Source organism: Hemicordylus capensis, chromosome 5, assembly GCF_027244095.1.
Source record: "Hemicordylus capensis ecotype Gifberg chromosome 5, rHemCap1.1.pri, whole genome shotgun sequence".
Classification (NCBI taxonomy): domain Eukaryota; kingdom Metazoa; phylum Chordata; class Lepidosauria; order Squamata; family Cordylidae; genus Hemicordylus; species Hemicordylus capensis.
The window spans coordinates 44847748-44866294 of record NC_069661.1 but is presented as its reverse complement, the minus strand read 5'-3'; the positions used below and the strand labels follow the sequence as shown (position 1 = coordinate 44866294).

Here is an 18547-nt window from a genome sequence, read left to right as displayed (position 1 = left end):
ATTTCAGCCGTGATACTTCAAGCCCACAAAAAATGCCCGATTAGCTAGGTAGATGTGCCTGGAGCCTTCTGCCGACATTCTGTCAAACACCGACACATGGACCAGTGTGATGATATTGTAGATTTATAAATACAGTACCACAGTGAGGTTAAACTCGTTCTGCTATTAACATATCTTTATTTCTTCCTTTTCTGTTACCTAGGCGAAAGGACTTTTAAGTGTGATCATTGCGATGCTACATTCAAAAGAAAGGACACACTGAACGTTCACATTCAAGTTGTTCATGATGGCCATAAGAAATATAAATGTGATTTGTGTGACAAAGCCTTTGTGACACCCTCTGTGCTTAAAAGTCATAAAAAAGTAAGTACAACCTGTCATCTTTAGAAATGCTATCATTGCAATAGGCTTGTTGTAGTCGGCTTCTACAGAACTTGCTATTCCATTTACAGAGAACTAAATAGAGTTGGTAAAGGATCATATGCAGAATTAAGAATAGATGGAAATAGTTTTCATTCCAATGGCTGAAAAGATTCATTCATATATAAATATATTCTTATTTTATAACATATGTTTAATAAAGTAGGCTATTGAATGTTTGTATAGACAAGAAGCCAAATGAAACTGAAAAGAATATATATACTGAATTTACTTAATCCAAGACTAGCATTTTTCCAAATTTTAGATGTTAGAATTTGAGAGGTCGTGTTAAATTCAGGGTCTGCTTTATTTCATCTGCCTTTTTTAGAATGAAGTTACTGATCGGAATTCAACTGCTGTTGCTCTTGCTTTAGTCCAAAGTAGGCAACCATGGCTCTCCAGCTGCTTCTGAACTACAACTCCCATCATCCCCAGCTGTAATTTACTGCAGCTGGGAATGGCAGTAGTTGTAGTTCAGCAACAGCTGAGGAGCCAAGGTTGCCAACCCCAGCTTTAGTCTGTTTTTAGCCTGTTTTAGGGTTTGTTAAGATATCATTTTATTGTTTTGCTGTTGTAAGTCCCCTTTTATAATTAGGTAGTGGCGCAGTGGGGAAATGACTTGACTAGCAAGCCAGAGGCTGCTGGTTCGAATGCCCGCTGGTCTGTTTCCCAGACTATGGGAAACACCTATATCAGGCAGCAGCAATATAGGAAAGATGCTGAAAGGCATCATCTCATACTATGCGGGAGATGGCCATGGTAAATCCCTCCTGTATTCTACCAAAGACAACCACAGGGCTCTGTGGTCACCAGGAGTCGACACCAACTCGACAGCACACTTTACTTTAGAAAGGTAGGGTAAATCAATAAACAGTACTGCCACCAATACTACTGCTAATAAAGAGGCTCTCCTCAAAATCCTTCCATCCTGGAGTCCCTTACTGAAGCTGCTGCCACTTTCTTAACAAATTCTTCAAGCTGCTGATATTGGCATGGAGTATGTTCAAAGTATGTTAATCGTTTTCTCTATGGGACCTGTCAGTGTTATCATTAACCAACGTATAATATTTCTAAACAGACTTTTCTTAATCCACAAGAATTTTGCATTCATTTCCCCAGTGCAAGGGAGTGAAATGTATATTGGCCTGTTGCATTCTGAAACCTTATACCATTTATAGAAACATAAAGGAATCTATAATGTGCACCATACAAGTTAAGGTCACTCTCAGGGGAGTGATGAGTGTATATACATTTATAACAGTTAGGGATTTCCTTGACAAAATGAGAGTTAGAGCCTGTTCCAAATAGGATCAAATGTGAAATTCTCTAAACTAAAATTGTCAGTAGGATTAGTAGTTTAGTCATCTTACCCTTGCTATTCTGTTTGAAATCAAGTTGATAATGCCTAATGATGTATGCTCATCTTTTCAACCAAATTTCTAAAGAACTGTTGGCATGCTGTTTATGCACAACTTGGCACATTTGCTCACTTCTGTCAGAGGATTAGTACACAGTATACCATTAGACTGGGATAGCATAGCTCAACATCACTCCCCCCTCCCCACCCCAAATCATCCCCAGCCTTTTTAACTGGGGATGCTGGGAGCTGTAGGCCAACGGCAGCTGTGGAGCCTCAAGTTGGCCATTCCTCTTCTACTCTATAGTTCATTACAAAAATCTTCTCACCAGTTTTTTCTGTCTGTACCATATCACAATGCATTACAATTAAGACCATGGTGGAAGCCAGCTGAAATAGCTGCTGTGGCTTCTAGGTCTTTTGATTGAGGTCATGGGATTATATTTATCCTGTAGGTTCTGGTTAGTCATTGTAGGTCGCAAGTCCAGTACGTCCATTAATATACCATATATGCTGTAGGTTGATGGATTCCAGGACTTGGCTATATCTTGGCAAATGTAGAAGTGGGCCTTTTTTTCTTTGAAAAGAATACTTCTTCATGAGACTCTACTCAGTTTCAAAAGTAGTTTTCCATGTAGCGTTAGCGTGGTGGTACCTCTTTAATTAACTCAAGTCCAAAATCCCCTTGAGGAACATGGTACCTGTTTGGATCCTGGCCAAATGTATTTAGGATTGACAATAGTGTTTAGGAGTGACCATAGTAAGGCAGAGTAGCCAGCAATAACAGCAGTTTGACTACATCTCATTAATTAATTCCACCCAAGGAACATAGCTCGGTTATTCAACAGTGTTGGACTAGGACTGGGGAGACCTGAGTTCAAACCTCCACTCAGCCATGAAACTCACTGGGTGACTCTGGGCCAGTCATGCATCTCTCAGCAGGCTTGTTGTGAGGGTAACCATGTACACCACTCTGGGCTCCTTGGAGGAGGAGTGGGATATAAATGTAATAAATAAATAGATAGATAGATAGACAGATAGATAGATATTACTTATTTATTTATTGTTGAATTTTTATATCGTTTTTCATAAGACATCCTAAGGCATTTTACAAAAGTTAAAATACAATAAAATTCCATAAAAATCACATTTTTGTGATTTTCAACTTGAAGTTGGGCGGGGGAGTGAGAGATCTTTACACTGCACAATGGCATTTTACCACAAGATATTCCATTATGGGAGAAAAGAGTACATCAGCACGTGGCTAGAGAAATGTAAATCTGTTCTTCAGCTAACTTGTGGAAAAACTAATGCAACTTGCCATCTGAGGAAAGTACTTATGTTGTAAACATCATGTTTCTTTTAAAGTAACTTCTGCAGAAGTTCTGCAGTGTCTGGACTGAGAACTATAACTTCAGTACCTACTTAATTTTAAGATTGTAGAAACTGCCCACCTTAATCAGGGCCCCAGAAGTGTGTGTGAAAAGCTGGAGTAAGTCACAATTTCTACAGTTCCACAGTATTGTCTTCATATTTGAACCAGCAACTATTTATTCAGAAAAAAGGCACAAGATTGATGGCATCTGTGGAAAATATTGAACTCTTTCATTTTCTAAAGCCATTGTAAGTTTTATGCCCTCTTATGATGAAGGCCATAGTCTGAAGAGTGAAGTATTGACCAGTTTGTATTTGTCTTAACTTTGATTCCATTATGGTTGTGTGCTGTTGCATTTGATAAGATGAGCTGAGTCAACATTGTCTCTTCTTCTCTCTGTAAGCCTTGGCTTTCAATAAAGAGAGTAAATACAGACATTGTTTATCCATAGTGATGCAGGAATCCTTGGAATTGGAAGAAACCACAGGAAGGTCATCTTCTCTGTTACCTTGCATGACTGAGAATGGACAAGTCCAAAAGCGAAACATAATTTTGATTCCACTGCTAATGATTCTGGATTTGCAAGGAAAATTAACCATATGGAAATACAAAATATAAAAATCTGTTACGCATAAAATGGAGTAACCATTTGGATTACATTTCCCTCTATGGTTATACTCATGGAGAGATCAAGATTAGGCCTTGAGCTTGCATATGCCCTTTGTCTGACTGTCTCTTTCTCATATCTTATACACTCCCCTTCTCCTATAGATAGGTTCTAGGGTGGTTTACTACAACAACAAAACAACCCCAATACAAATCCCAAATAAAAACAATTTTTTAAAAAAATTACAAGCAAAATGAAATAATTTAACCAAATGAACCCCAAAATACAGTTTACAGCCAAGCCTCAGGTACCTAGATCCTAAACTGTTAGGGCTTTGGAGGTCTTGGCTTTGAACTGAGCAAAGAAGTACACAGGGAGGCAATTCTCACAATCGCCATTAGCGGGTTAGGGGCAAGAACGAGCTAAGCCCACTTTCGCCCAGGCAATTGACACACAAACACCCAGCCAACCCTGGGCGGCTGAAACGGCTGCCCAGGCGATTGCAGCCGAGCCTGGTGCTTCTCACGATGGGAGAAAATTGGGCCAGCCTCCACTAGCCCGATTTTCTCTCATCGTGTGAATAGCCTCAGGAAGCAGCAGCAGCCTCTTACTGTATTTATCTGAATTCAAGACTAAGTTTCCCCCAAGTTCTTTGATATTAGAAATCAGGGGGTTGTCTTAAATTCAGAGTTCTCTTCCTTTTGTTTAAACATAGAGATAACTGGTATTTAACCTCAACGGGGCCATCAGGGTTGACTTGTATTCAGGGTCATCTTGTATTTGGGTAAATACAGTAACTTTCCACTGCTCATTCTCATTGGCTGCCACTGCCAGAAACCTAATATTCAATATGATAGCTATTCAGAATTGATGGTGAAATTGTATGCCTGCACCTTCACCATTTTAAATCAAGGGACTTAAATATCTTTAGATTTGCTTGCATTAGGAACTTGGGAAACTGCCATATACTGAGTCAAACCATAGGTCCATCTAGCTCTGTGTTGTCTACACAGACCGGCAGTGGCTTCTCCAAGGTTGCAGGTAAGAGTCTCTCTCAGCTCGATCTTGGAGATGCCAGGGAGGGAACATGGAACCTTCTGTTCTTCTATGTGGTCTCTGTCTTTTAGACAAATGGGCTATGTGCCTGCGCAGAGACCTTGTCGGAACCTAACAAGCTCAATTCTCCTGCTTTGGGCAGGAACCCCCCCCCCCAGGCGCTATATGTGGCCGCGCCATTCCTCATCCCCTCAGTCTTTCATCGTCCACGCTTCAGTAAGCATCGTGGAGTCTGCAGCTCAACAACGAGTAGTATCTATCTATCCCCCTTGCTGTTTTTCTCTCTGCTTCTTTGATTTTCTTTCTTTTTTCCTTTATTTCTTTGCATAGTAGCATTTTTTTTCTTGGTGTTTTGATTTTGTGCGGGTTTCCCCCTTCTTTGGAGTTCTGATCCCAGCCAGGACAGAGTGTGGTGGCCGGCATATGGCGTGTATGCCGGGCATGACGAACTTCAAAAAATGTGTTCGTTGCGGATCTAAGATCCCTTCCCTTGATACTCATACCGAGTTTCTCCTGTGCCTGGGGGAATCCCACATTGTCGAGACCTGTCTTCACTGTCAGAGGTTTATGAAGCAGGCTCACAAAAATGGGGCTTCTCGCCTGCACACAGCCCTGTGGGATCTGGCTCTCTGTTCGTCGGAAGCCTTATTGTTGAAGCGATCCGTTAAAATGGCTTCATCGGTGCAATCGGAGTGTTCGGTGTCTGCTCTTGTGGAGGCCGAAAATCTGGAGTTGATACCGGTTTTGGCACTCCCTAGTGCTATTCCAGCGGCGGCTTCAAGTGAGCCTGTGTGCTTGGAAGATCTCCCTAAGCGTTCCACGCCCGTGGTACCGAAGTCTTCCTCGATTCCCGTGGCGTCGATACTGAAAAGGAAGAAGAAGTCAAAGCTGTCCCATGATTAGCCAGCAGGTCAACATCTCCCTCCAATACCAAAGAAGAAGAAGGCCTCTTCAGCTCCTATGTTGGAGGCCCCAGTGGCTAAGAAACCTAAAGTGGATTCGGGTCGTCCTACCCCGACGTCTTCAGTCTCGGTTAAGCCTAGCTCGACTTTGGAGGAGGATTCGCTGAACTTGATTCCTGCTCAGGTTGGCTTGAGTAGAGAATGCTTGGTGGTGTCGGATGAGCCTGGATACGCTTCATCGGAAGTGGAGGCCTATTCCTCTAGGTATCATTCGTCTTCTCGAAGGTGCCAGGAGCACATCCCTCTTTGGGACCGAAGTGCCCGTTGGGACTTGGAAGAACGCTCCTCCAATTACAGACAAGATTGGGCCTGGGACCATCATGAGCCTGTGTATTGGGATCAGTACTGGGCATCTGAGCACCATTCTCCCTTGGGTGAGGTTGAGCCTTCTTATGACGCTTGGCGCTGGGACTTTGGGTCATGTAGTCAATGTCAAATGGATTATCGATCGGACTATTCAGACTGTTAGGCCCTGATATGGCCCTCATTACCCAGAAGGCCCCTTGTATGGGAAACCTGGAGCTGTACAGGGTTGGCATGAGCCCCCCTCGCATTCGGAAGGAAGGCTGCGTTCCTGCTCACCGCAGTGCTCCCCTAGGGATCAAAATGAGTGATGCGAACCACCCTCTTTGGCTCCTGTGCCACAACAGACTGCTGTGCCTGTCCAGGTGCTTCCTGCAGAGCTTCCTGCTTTGGTACCGGGTAATCCGAGAAGCAAACTGGGCTCCCCTACGGGTCCAATGTCCTTGGCTCAAGACTCTTTGGCTCCTCCAGAGTCAGAATATGAGAGCGATACTAGCTCTCAGGAATCTGAAGCTGTTTCCTGGGGGTCATCCCCACTCGACATCCAGTCGGATTCAAAGCCTGTTTCCCCATCGGAGGACCTGAAACAATACTCTACATATGTGGCCTGCATGCCTTCGGCCCTTGGTGTGCGCCTCGGTACACAGCAGAAAGGGGAACTGGACCCATTGTTCAGCTGTATCAATTCGGAGGCCAAGGTACCATCTGCTTTACCCCTGAACTCGGGATTCTTGGGGGTCATGCAGGGTCATTGGAAGAAGCTGGCATCTCTTTCTCAGCCTAATAGGCACTTGGAGGTGCAACTGCAGCATGATACAGCTTTTCTGAAAAATCATCACACTCCGAATTAGATTGTAGTAGAGGCATCCCTGCAAAGGACCACGGGTCACAGACAGTCGGCACCGAATGACAAAGAGGGCAGAAAGTTGGACACTTTTGGGAGGCGGCTGTACTCAGCCTCAGCCCTCCACTTGAGGGTGGCCAATTATCAAGCTTATAAAACCCACTATAACCACTTTCTGCGGGGGAAAGTAGGTCCATTCTTGAATCTTCTGCCTCAGGACAAGCGGGATCCGGCTAAGGTGTTCCTCCACAAGGCCATAGAGGTGGCAAAACAGAAGCTATACTTGGCTCGGCATTCAGAAGAATGCACAGCTAAGGTGATGACCACATCCGAGAAACTACGATGACACGCTTGGCTGAGTTCATTGAGATTGAACTATGAAGCCCGTGCTAGGTTCGAGAACCTGCCCTTTGAAGGCTCTAGCCTCTTTGTGGAGCAGGCGGACGATACGCTCCAGAAAGTTCAGAAACTGAGGGGCACAGCGCGATCCATGTCATATTCATAGTCAACCACCAAACCACAGAAAACTACCAGGTGGTTGCCTTATCAACCACAGAAGACCCATTCTCAACAGCAGTCTCTATCTGACTGTTCCTTTCATGGCAACAAGTTCCGGTTGAGATACAAGTCAGGCTCCCAGCCTAGTAAGCTGGCCTTTCAGAAATAGCGCTCGAACACCTTCCAAAAGAAGCAATTATTTGGGGTGCTTCAGGACTTGCCTGGCCCCATTCTTGGTGAGCTGGGAAAGAGTGACCTTGGACCAGTGGGTCCTTACAATAATACATTTGGGCTATGCCCTGGAGTTCTGCGGGACACCACCCATGTCCAGAGTTGTAATCACTCCATGCACTCCAGAGTTGGACGAGGAGGTTGCCTCTCTCCTGTCAAAGGATGTGATTGAGAGAGTCGCCAGCACGGAGAGTCCCAGTTTCTATTCCTGGTACTTTATTGTGCCGAAACCGGATGGAGGTCAGCGTCCTATACTGGACCTCAGGGCCCTGAACAGACATTTAATCTACAAATGTTTCCGGATGCTGTCGGTACCGACTATTATGAACATCTTGGAAAAGGACATGTGGATGGTCTCTCTAGACTTAAAAGATGTGTACTACCACGTCTCGATATGCCCTCAGCACCGGTGCTTCCTGCGCTTCCAGATTGGGGAGATCCCCTATCAATTCAAAGCCCTCATATGTACTCTCTGGAGGCTGGCCATCGCTTTCTTAGCTGGAGGCCCACAGACTATGTGCTCGGTGCAGTGCCTACCGGGGCATATGGTGGCTGCCACTTACGTACCACCTCACGTGCACCTTCGAATGCGAATAATTCAGGGGTAGTTTTTAGACATATTTGATCCCCTTCGGGATCCAGGATGTTTGGATCACACACACATACCCCTGCAGGGTGCTGGCAACTGCGGCATGGTGGGCCGAGTTGAGACATCTGAATGTCAGCGCCCCCTTCCAGCTCCCCAATCCCAATGGGTACTTACGACCGACGTGTCAGAGTTCAGTTGGGGAGCACACCTGGAGGGATTTCGCCTGAGTGGACATTCGTCCTCCAGGGAGAGGCACATCAATTATTTGGAATTGCTGGCCATATTCAATGTTCCCAAGGGGTTCTTGCCAGTGATTGGGGGTTGCTTGGTGACGATCCAAACAGACAATATGACGGCAAAGGCCTACGTCAATCGACAGGGCAGCATGTCTTCAAGAATCCTTCTGTTCCTGTCTCTGGGCCTCTGGCATTGATGCGTGGCACATGTGGTGCCTCCTCAGGCGATCTACATTCAAGGTTCCCTGAACGTTCAGGCAGACACTTTGAGCAGGATGACGGTGGTCTCCCACGAGTGGGCCTTGGACTGAGATGTTCTCAGGGACATATTTGTAAAATGGGGAGTCCCGATTCTGGACCTCTTTGCTTCCCGGGAAAATGCCCAGTGTGCCCTCTTTTGCTCCAGGGGAGGGAAAGGTGAGGGCTCTCTAGGCGATGCCTTTGTCTTATCCTGGGTGTATCCTCTACTGTATGTGTTTCCTCTGTTTCCCCTCATTCCGAGAGTGCTGCTCAAACTGAGGGTGGATTGGGCCAGGGCCATCCTGATAGCCCCATGGTGGCCCAGGAGGCCTTGGTTTCTGGCCCTGAGGTGGTTGGTGGTGGACTGGTTGTGCCTTCCCACCCTACCAGACCTGCTCTCGTGGGAGGGGGGAGGGGTGCTCCACCTGGATGTTCGGCCCCTTCATTTGACGGCCTGGAAGGTCCTGTTGACTTCCCACTGATACTGAAGGAAGTTTTGGTTGCAGCCAGAAAGTAGTCCACGCAGAAGTCCTATAATCATAAATGGACCCGTTAGTGTTCGTTTGCTTCTTTGCATGAGTTTGATGCATTTAATCCTTCTGTACAAAACACATGCTGTTGTCCCTTAAGGAGAATGGTTTAAAGCTTTCGTCCCTTAAGGTACATTTGGCTGCCATTGTGGCACATTCCCCCCAACCCAGCCTTCATGGTTTAAGGACCCGGTGGTGAAAAGTTTCCTAAAGGGCTTGTCCCATGTTTTGCCAGACGATCCTGCTAAGTCACCAGACTGGGATCTGTCTGTGGTTTTAGCTGGTCTGCTGTGATCTCCCTTTGAGCCTTTGGCTTCAATTGAACCCCATCTCCTTACTTGGAAGGTCGCCTTTCTGGCGGGCGTTACCTCCGCTAGGAGGGTGAGTGATTTGTGGGCCCTGAGTGTTGACCAACCGTACCTTCAGTTCCACAAGGACAAGGTTGTACTCAGACCCGATGCCCAGATGTCTTCCAAAGGTGCTTTCTATGTTTCACCGTTGGTCGCCGCTCACTTTACCTGTATTTTTCCAGAACCCTTCCTCGATTGCAGAGTGAAGGTTGCATCGTTTGGACGTTCGAAGGGCGTTATCCTTTTATGTAGAGAGGTCTGCTGAGTGGAGGAAAACTCCTTCCTTGTTTGTTCTCTATGATGGGCCTCATAAAGGTCTTCAAGTTTCAACCCAATCCCTGTCTAGATGGGTAGTTTCCACAATTGAACTCTGCTATCGATTAGCTCATAAGCAGTTGCCTGTGACCGTTAAGGCGCACTCAGTTAGGTCCATGGCAGCCTCTGTCGCGTTTGATTGTGCGGTCCAATTGGACGCTATCTGCCAGGCAGCTACCTGGGCTTCACCTCACTCGTTTATCCATCATTATGCTATTGATGCCAGGGCACAGAATGATGCTGTATTTGGCAGGAGTGTCCTGCAATCCATTTTCAGTTGATGTACTTGTTTCTGAAATAAATTATTCTGACAGTTACATATTGCTTCTGTCTCTTCCCTCCTCCTTGGGTGCTAGCTTGTTATGCGCCCATTTGTGTAAAAGACAGAGACCACACCGAAGATCTACAGGTTGCTTACCTGTAACTTTGGTTCTTCTAGTGGTCATCTGTACTTTTACACAGGGGGGAACTAGGGAAAATGGCGCCTAGGACAAGCACTGAAATTGTCTCCCCCCATGCCCCCTCTGTCCAAACATCTGACACCCATCTTTCAGAAAACTTTTCTTTTACCATAATATTAGCTCAATAATACAAGTCAAGCTCGTTAAACTTTTAATTAACAAATCATGACATACCTGAAAATTATAACTGCACCTTCCTTGCTTTCACTGATGCAAATTGTCTTGCTGTCTGAGATAGAATCCTTCTAGCTATTCAGATAGCAAGATTTAGTGGCAGGCTTCCGGTGTTTTAGAAGTGAAAATCCCACATGGTATAAAGTCACTTAGTGAGTGTGTCACAACTAGTGAGTGTGTCACAAGGCAAGTCCCCTGGCAGTTGATTGTACATTAGAAGTATATATAACCCACTGTGCCTTGGGGTGTTTTGACTCTTGTCCAAGCACAACTGGTGACTCACCAGAGGCTTGATAAACATCTGTTTTTGCAGATTCTCTGGAACAAGAGAATCCAACGTGGTGTAGTGGCCAGAGTGCTGGACTAGGACCAGCGAGACCCGAGTTCAAATGCCCATTCAGCCATGAAAACTAGCTGGGTGACTCTGGGCCAGTCACTTCTCTCTCAGCCTAACCTACTTCACAGGGTTGTTGTGAGGAGAAACTGAAGTATGTAGTATACCGCTCTGGGCTCCTTGGAGCAAGAGTGGGATATAAAATGTAAAAATAACAACTGCAAAAACAAAGTAGAGGGAGTTCTCCAACAGGGGGTTATACTGGCAAACCTGCAGCATTGTGTAGGCCTGCCAAGCAGCAGTGTGGTGTTAGAAAAGGAAGCTGGACTGTTAACCTAACACTTTGCCATAGCCACAAGAGGACCTCTTTTCTTGTAGAACAGGCTGGCAGGCCATGCGGTGGCAGCTCTGCATTTATTAAGGGGAAAAGTTTATTTAGATGTGTCAAAAATCAACCAATTGCTAATCTATGCTGCAGATGATCAATTATTGATTCTGTGCCAGCAGGATGGAGTGGCTTGACTTTTTAAAAAGGTAAATACAGCATAAGATGACTGGGCAAACATTTACTTTATCCCCCCCCCCAAGATGCAGAAGGCTCAGATGGTTTTAGAACTTTGGGTGCGTGCCCACACATGTATAAAACTAGAATACATTGGGGTACTGATATCAGTTTTTCATAAAGACAATTCTATAGATAAATATGCAAACACTTTGCCTCCCCACTTACTTTGCCTCCCCACATTACTCCCCTTGAAATAATCATAAACAGTATGTCTCCTGTTTGCTGTACTATTCACTCATAACATAAGCAAGTACTAGGGGTCATGTCTTAGCCATATATCTAGTCACGTGTCCTCAACAGGAAAGATATTTCCCAAGCTGTTGTGAGAATACAGCATAGGATGACTATAAACAGGATAATAACAAATAGCCCCTGATAAATGCTATATTAAACAACGGTATATTAAACAACCTGCATTACCTCATTGCCTTTCAGCCCTGCTCTTGACCCTCTGCTCCTCCAGCCGCAACCGATACTGTGTAAATGGCTTGGGAAATTTTTAATTGAAAAACAAATTATATTTATTATTATTAATAATAATTTGTGAAGGAACTCCACAAGTGATATTATTGGGGGGCGGGGAGAGAACCTTGCATTTGGCTGGAGTTGCAGCTGTTGAATAAGCACTGAAGTTTCCAAAACTCACACCTCAACAGGTCACAGATATGAAACAATTCTTCCCCTGCCTATACCCAAGAGAGTTTAATTGTTGTCAGGAATCTCTTCTGGGATCTGTTTGCACTACCAAGCCTGAGACTCTGAGAATGTTTAAAATAATAGCAAAGAAAAACTTCTCGGAGCACATGCAAGGTAACTTGTCCGCAGCCAGACCCCTCCCCCCCAAAAGATTAGGGAGCGGGGATTAGGGACCATTTCCTTTCCTCAACCCTCCTCCCCCACCACCTTTTGCTTTAATTGGAAAACCCCAGCTGGGAAAGGCAGCAGCGGTGGTGGCAGCAGCTGCTGCTCAGAGGCACATCATGAGAAGCACAATCCAGCCATGCTGCCTGAGGGGAAGCGAAGGCTGCTTTCAGAAGCAGCGCGCGCGGCCAAACCACCAGCCGTTTCCTCTCCACACCCTCCTCCTCACCTTTTGCTTTATGTTTAACTGGAAGCCCCCAGCCGAGGAAGGCAGCAGTGATGGCGGCGGCTGCTCAGAGGCACATGAGAAGCACAAACAATCCAGTCATGCTGCCTGAGGAGAAAGGAAGGCTCCTTCTAGAAGAGACGTGTGCGCCCCAACCACCAGCTGTTTTCTCTCCACACCCTCCCCACCACCCTTTGCTTTACGTTTAACTGGAAGCCCCTAGCTGGGGAAGGCAGCGCTGGGACCACAATCCAGCCATGCTGCCTGAAGGGAAGGGAAGGCTCCTTGGAGTTAGAAGTCCCACTGAGTGGTGGCCACATCAGCCTTCGGCTCCTCTAAGTTCTTTCTAGCTAGTGGGGGGGGGGAGTCTAGGAAGGCAGGCTCTCTGCTGCACCACTGCCTCTCCTCCCACACTCCCAAAGTTACTGTTGTTGTTGTGGCCCACTGGGGAGGTCGCCCGCAGCCCACCCGCCCTCCATCCCCTGAGCCCCAAGAACTACACAACCACCCTCCCCCCAGTAAATTTAAAGAATTTTTTTAAAAAAAACAGCAACACTACTACTCAACAACACACACCTCAACTCGCGGAGGCCATCTGCCACCAGCCACTGGTGCCCCACCACCCCCAGCCACCCCGTGAGGGTAGACCCCCCCCAAGAACACCCAAGGCAGTCACCTCAACCTTTCCCCCCCTAAATGTAATTAAAAGAAGAGGGTTTTTAAAAATTACACACACCTTGCTGGATATGCTCGAACTTTATTGAAGAGACACTGAAGTTGTGCAGCCCGACTCCCAAGCAGAAGCCAGCCGACTCAGCAGACGTTCTTTTACAGCGTGCATGGCACGTGCGCTCTGCAAGCGTGAGGGGGCGGGGGGAGTGCTAGGTCCATCCCGGCCAAGCCAATATGCAGCAGCAGGCTGAGGCAGAGCAGCACGCGGCGGCTGATCTAAAATGCGGTGCCGCGGTGGTGCCCAGGGGCGCCAAAAACTAAAATTTGGGGGCGGGGGCACCGGGGGGCGGGGCAACCAGTGGCATTTTGCGCCCCCCCTCAAGTGGCGCTCAGGGCACGTGCCCTGCCTGCCCCCCTCATTACACCCCTGCTTTCACCGTCCTCCCTGCGGGGTCTACTGAAGCTGGACTCCGTGACTGAGGGGATGAGGAGTGGCGTAACTGCATATAGTGGCTGAGGGCGGGATTCCCGCCCAAAGCAGGAGAATTGAGCTTGTTAGGTTCCAACAAGGTCTCTGCGCAGGCACATAACCCATTTGTGTAAAAGTACAGATGACCACTCGAATAACCAGAGTTACAAGTAAGCAACCTGTAGCTCTTCCTAGAGCGGCTCCATTCCTTAAGGGGAATATCTTATGGTGCTCACACATCAAGTCTCCCATTCATATGCAATCAGGGTAGACCCTGCTTATCTAAGGGGACAAGTTGTGCTTGCTCCAAACAAGAACAGTTCTCCTCTGCATTGTTTTCATTGAATTTATATTGACTAGATCTGGACACTTTTTTATACACATTAGAATCCAAAAAAGGTCAAGACAAGAAGATTGTTGGATCAGGCCCCCATTACGTTGAATATAAATTACAGTCTACAGTCTGACAGATATTCTTCTTATGCCCAGTGGTGGAGCCAGGAAATGGAGGCCCGGGTTCTGCCCCATCCCCATTGGCCCCGCTGTGCACACACAGCACACACCAGTGATGCCCGTTGTGCATGACATTATGCACACGTGGGCATGGCTCAATTGCTGAAGGGCCTGCACAAGTTCTCCTGAGTGCATTCCCATCCAACGTTTGCTGGCTAGGTGCATTTATTTCCTTTTCTCTCCCTTGCTGGAGGGAGAGGAAGGGAAATAAATGCACCCAGCTGGGAATAAATGCACTGGCTGGGAATGAGCTCCAGAGGGCTTGTGCAGGCCATATGGAGACCAGAACACACTCCTTTTCATGTGACATCACACACATGTTTTTGTGACATCACACAATGTTTTTGTGACATCACACACATGTGACATCACACACGTCCAGAGGGTCTACATGAGTCCTCCAGAGCTCATTTCCAGTCAGTGCTTGCTGGCTGGATGCATTTATTTCCCTTCCTCTCCGTCTAGCAAGGGAGAGAAATGGAAATAAATGCACCCAGTCAGCAAATGCTGGCTGAGAAGGAACTCTGGAAGGCTTGTGCGGCCCTTCCGTGGCTCGCAGCCGGATTCTTTGAACCCTTCCCCGCAATGGTGGCTCCAGTTGAAACAAAAGTACAATAAATGTTACAAGTAAACATCCAAGTAAATGTTGCAAGTAAATGTTACAAGTAAACATCACACAAATTTTCACAACACTCAAACCTTATTTTTTAATTTGAAAAATGCTCTGCAGGCCAAACCCTCTTAATACTATTTAACAACAGTACTAGTAGAACTGGACAGAAATCCAAGCTCTAAACTATGCCGTCATTTTATGAAACTTAAGGCTATCATTAAGAAATCAAGCCAGTGTTTGCTGTTTTTGAAAAATGCTATTGTGCAAATATGGAAGTAACAAGGACCTCTCTCTTTTGCCGCAAGCAGTTTCAAGGTCCAATAAAGATTAATTGAGTTTTTATGAGCCATACCATTTAAAGGATAAAAAACTCATTTGGCCATTAGTTAGGCCAGATAACCTAGTTTATTTTGTAATGAATAGCAAGATTAGGTTAGGAATTTTGTAGTCTTTAAGTGCAATCATTATTAAACTCTAAAAGTTGGAGTTTGATATTATGGTGTGCTGTGTAAGAGAAGGTGAACAAATTAAACTTGGAAGCAGCAGCATAAACATATGATCGTATTGATTTCTATTTTTATTTTGCAACAAGGTTCATTCTGTGTCTTACCCTTCTTGTAGACTCACACAGGCGAAAAGGAGAAAATTTGTCCATATTGTGGACAGAAGTTTGCAAGCAATGGAACACTGAGGGTACATATTCGCAGTCATACAGGTACAGTATTACTCTGTAATAAACGAACAATCTTTTTGCAGGCAATTGAATAGCAACATCTCAAAGGACTGGTTTGTCAGTCTGTATTGAAGAATACCTGCCATTTCTCTCATTGAAAAATAAAATTTTACCTTGTTTTGTTTGGTAAAACTATTTCATTTTTTCACACTCCCCCCCCTATAAAAGTCAGTGTTTGTTAATCCTGCTGTTTCTTATCAGCTTAAATTGAAACATTCTGTTTAAAGCCTTAGTAATACAAAATGAAATCCCACTCATTATACTGGAGTTGGTTTTTTTCCTCATGGACAAAATTTAAGCTTTTGCCAATATGTAGAATTAAAGTGACCTGAAAGCCATGTTTCCCACGCTGAATACATTCGATATGTTCAAATGATCAAGCTATGTTAGCTACATTCGCCAAAGGTTACTCTACCAGTCAGTATGTGTGTGTGTGTGCGTGCGTGTGCGTGCGTGCGTGTGCCAGAATTCTTTCCTGACCATATATACGAGACCCTGAATTCTAGGAAAGAAACTGTCCATAAAAGCACGCTAATGCAAAATTTCTTATGGAGAGGATCCAGACTACTTTAGTTATGACTAAGCACAACTGGAATAAATGCAGCATGAGTAACCTAAGTCCCATTAATTTCAGTGGGACTTGGTCACTGATAACTTAGGTGGCTTCACACAATGGTCACCAAGTTCGTAAAGTGGTGGCCATCGGTTCCAGGGGAGTGCATGCTCCTGTCAGGTGTGTCAGGTGACAGGTGTGTCATCCCCTGCTAAATGAGCAAAAAGGCACCTTTTTAAAGTGGTGATCCTCTTTATTTAGCAACTGGCCCTATCCATCAGCAGCACAGCAGCCCTCCAGTGGCTGTTGCTGGTGTCTAATATTTCTTTTTAAGATTGTGAGCCCTTTGGGGATAGGGAGCCATTTTATTTGTTTATTTAGATCTATGTAAACCACTTTGGTAACTTCTGTTGAAAAGCGGTGTATAAATATTCATCGTACTTGTATCTGAGCCTGCCTAAACGTAGTTTGCAGCTGGAGTAACCAACTATTTACTGACTTGGACAAGCTAACTTCAGTCCTTGGATACAAATCTCTGGGTAAATTTGGTAAGAAGTCAGTAACTCCGTCTGTGTGTGAACCAGACTTGGGCGGGTTCAGACATCGTGTGTGATGAGAGTGCACACTCCCCAGAAACCTCTGGGGTCCTGCCTTACCAACTTGGCAGCAAACGTATGAAGCTACCATTAGTCTGGATCCTGCCCTCCCTTTTTCAGTCTTTCTTTTCCGTTTCAAAATTCCTTCTCTAATCGAAGCAACACTTGATTCCTTAGAATAAGGATTCTGCTTTCACAGTGTAGTGAGGCTAGAAGTGTGAGCACTGTAAGATATTCCCCTCAGGGGATGGAGCCGCTCTGGGGAGAGCAGAAGGTTCCAAGTTCCCTCTCTGGCATCTCCAAGATAGGGCTGAGAGAGATTCTTGCCTGCAACCTTGGAGAAGCCGCTACCAGTCTGAGTGAAGACAATACTGAGCTAGATAGACCAATGGTTTGACTCAGTATATGGCAGCTCCCTGTGTTCCTAAGGATAGTGACTGACATGTCAAGCAGCCATCCAGCTCCATAGGGGAGTTGTGTCCCTGCCCAGCAAGGCTGTTCCAGCCTCAACCAGAGTCTTGCCCGCATGGGGGGAGAGGGAGCTATGTTGACTTATTCCATTCGTGTTCTTTGTCTTCCAGAAACACAGCTCTGAGGGCTGCACAGTGAAAATTACTTACCTTGCACACATGCTCTGCTGCTCAGCAAGACTCTGGCTCAGCTTGGAGCAGCCATGGGACACAGGGACACAGCTCCCCTGTGGCATCAGATGGCTATAGAAGCTCTTTTTCTGGGTTTTTGAAGCAAGATCAAACTTTTTTTTTCTGAAAAGCAAGTGATTTCACATTGAACACCTGGAGGCTATATACACGAGCAGCCCAACCCAGGCTAGGGCAGCCCAGTCTGGGTTGGGCTGCTTGTGTGAAGCACTGGCACTTCTGCCCCCACTGGCCTGACTATTTAACCCAGCCCTTAACTGAGGTTAGAGGGAGCGAGCATGCCCTCAACCCCGGGTCTGGGATCGTATGAATGCTCGGCAGTCACAGAGCTAGGCACTTAGAGCGCCAGGCTTGTGAGGGAATCGCTCAAAGCACCACACGAGCAGATTCACACGATCTTAGGATTCCTGGAGGCCGGGACTCATTTTCCTACCCTCCAGAGATCCATGCTGCTCGGAGCAGTGAGAATTGGGCATGTATCCCGAAAAGGAGAGCACAGATTGTCTGGGCGGGGGGGGGGAGGTAGGTTCAATCCTACGCTTCCCCCACCCACCCTCCCCACCCTATACTGATCATGTGCATGACCTCCTGGGCATATAAGCTGGATAGCTTTGCACCAAAAGTAAAGGCTGCTTCTTACGTTACATTTTGCCTACATGGAGATATTTTTTGCACACGATAAAGAGTGTGGCATGAGTTGTTTTGTTTTGCTGTTTTTGCCATTACACTGGCACTGGCCTGGTAGAAGCAGTGGCTGCTGGAATCATTTACTTCCATCAAAATAAACACCCACTCCGGACCTTCTTGCTGCACAGAGGGTAGGAAAAATGTAATGTGTGGAGGTATTGAGTATTTGTGGGGAACAATATATGATGCCTTTCATTCTTTTGAGAGGATTCCGGCTTCATCCTCTGCCTGTGAAGCTTGACTTCATATACTTTCCTTGTAGTTTCCTGTAGTTTGCTTGTTTGATTACAACTATTTTCTCCATTTCTATATGTGTTATTTTTGTTGCACAATCACTCAGCACTGTTGTATCCTTCCAACACTGACTGTGTGTATTTGTGTCATGCAAAATGAAGTTCTTCTCCTTATCTACAGATCTGACTGTACATACAGTAGTGGGCAAATGTTTTCAGAACAAAGTAGATTCCCTGAAGCATTGTGTTTACCAGACTACATACTCAAGTAATTGGCAAGTTGCT

The 18547-nt window shown here is 45.8% G+C and overlaps 1 protein-coding gene across 1 annotated transcript in view; it reads left to right on the top strand.

Annotated features, from left to right (window-relative positions):
* Positions 1 to 18547, top strand: part of PRDM5 (PR/SET domain 5) — a 177789-nt gene that overhangs the window by 92019 nt on the left and 67223 nt on the right. Inside the window, exons 12-13 of the mRNA XM_053258589.1 lie at positions 203 to 363; positions 15423 to 15516. Of these exons, the coding sequence (XP_053114564.1) occupies positions 203 to 363; positions 15423 to 15516 (255 nt within the window). The remainder of the gene's footprint in view (positions 1 to 202; positions 364 to 15422; positions 15517 to 18547) is intronic.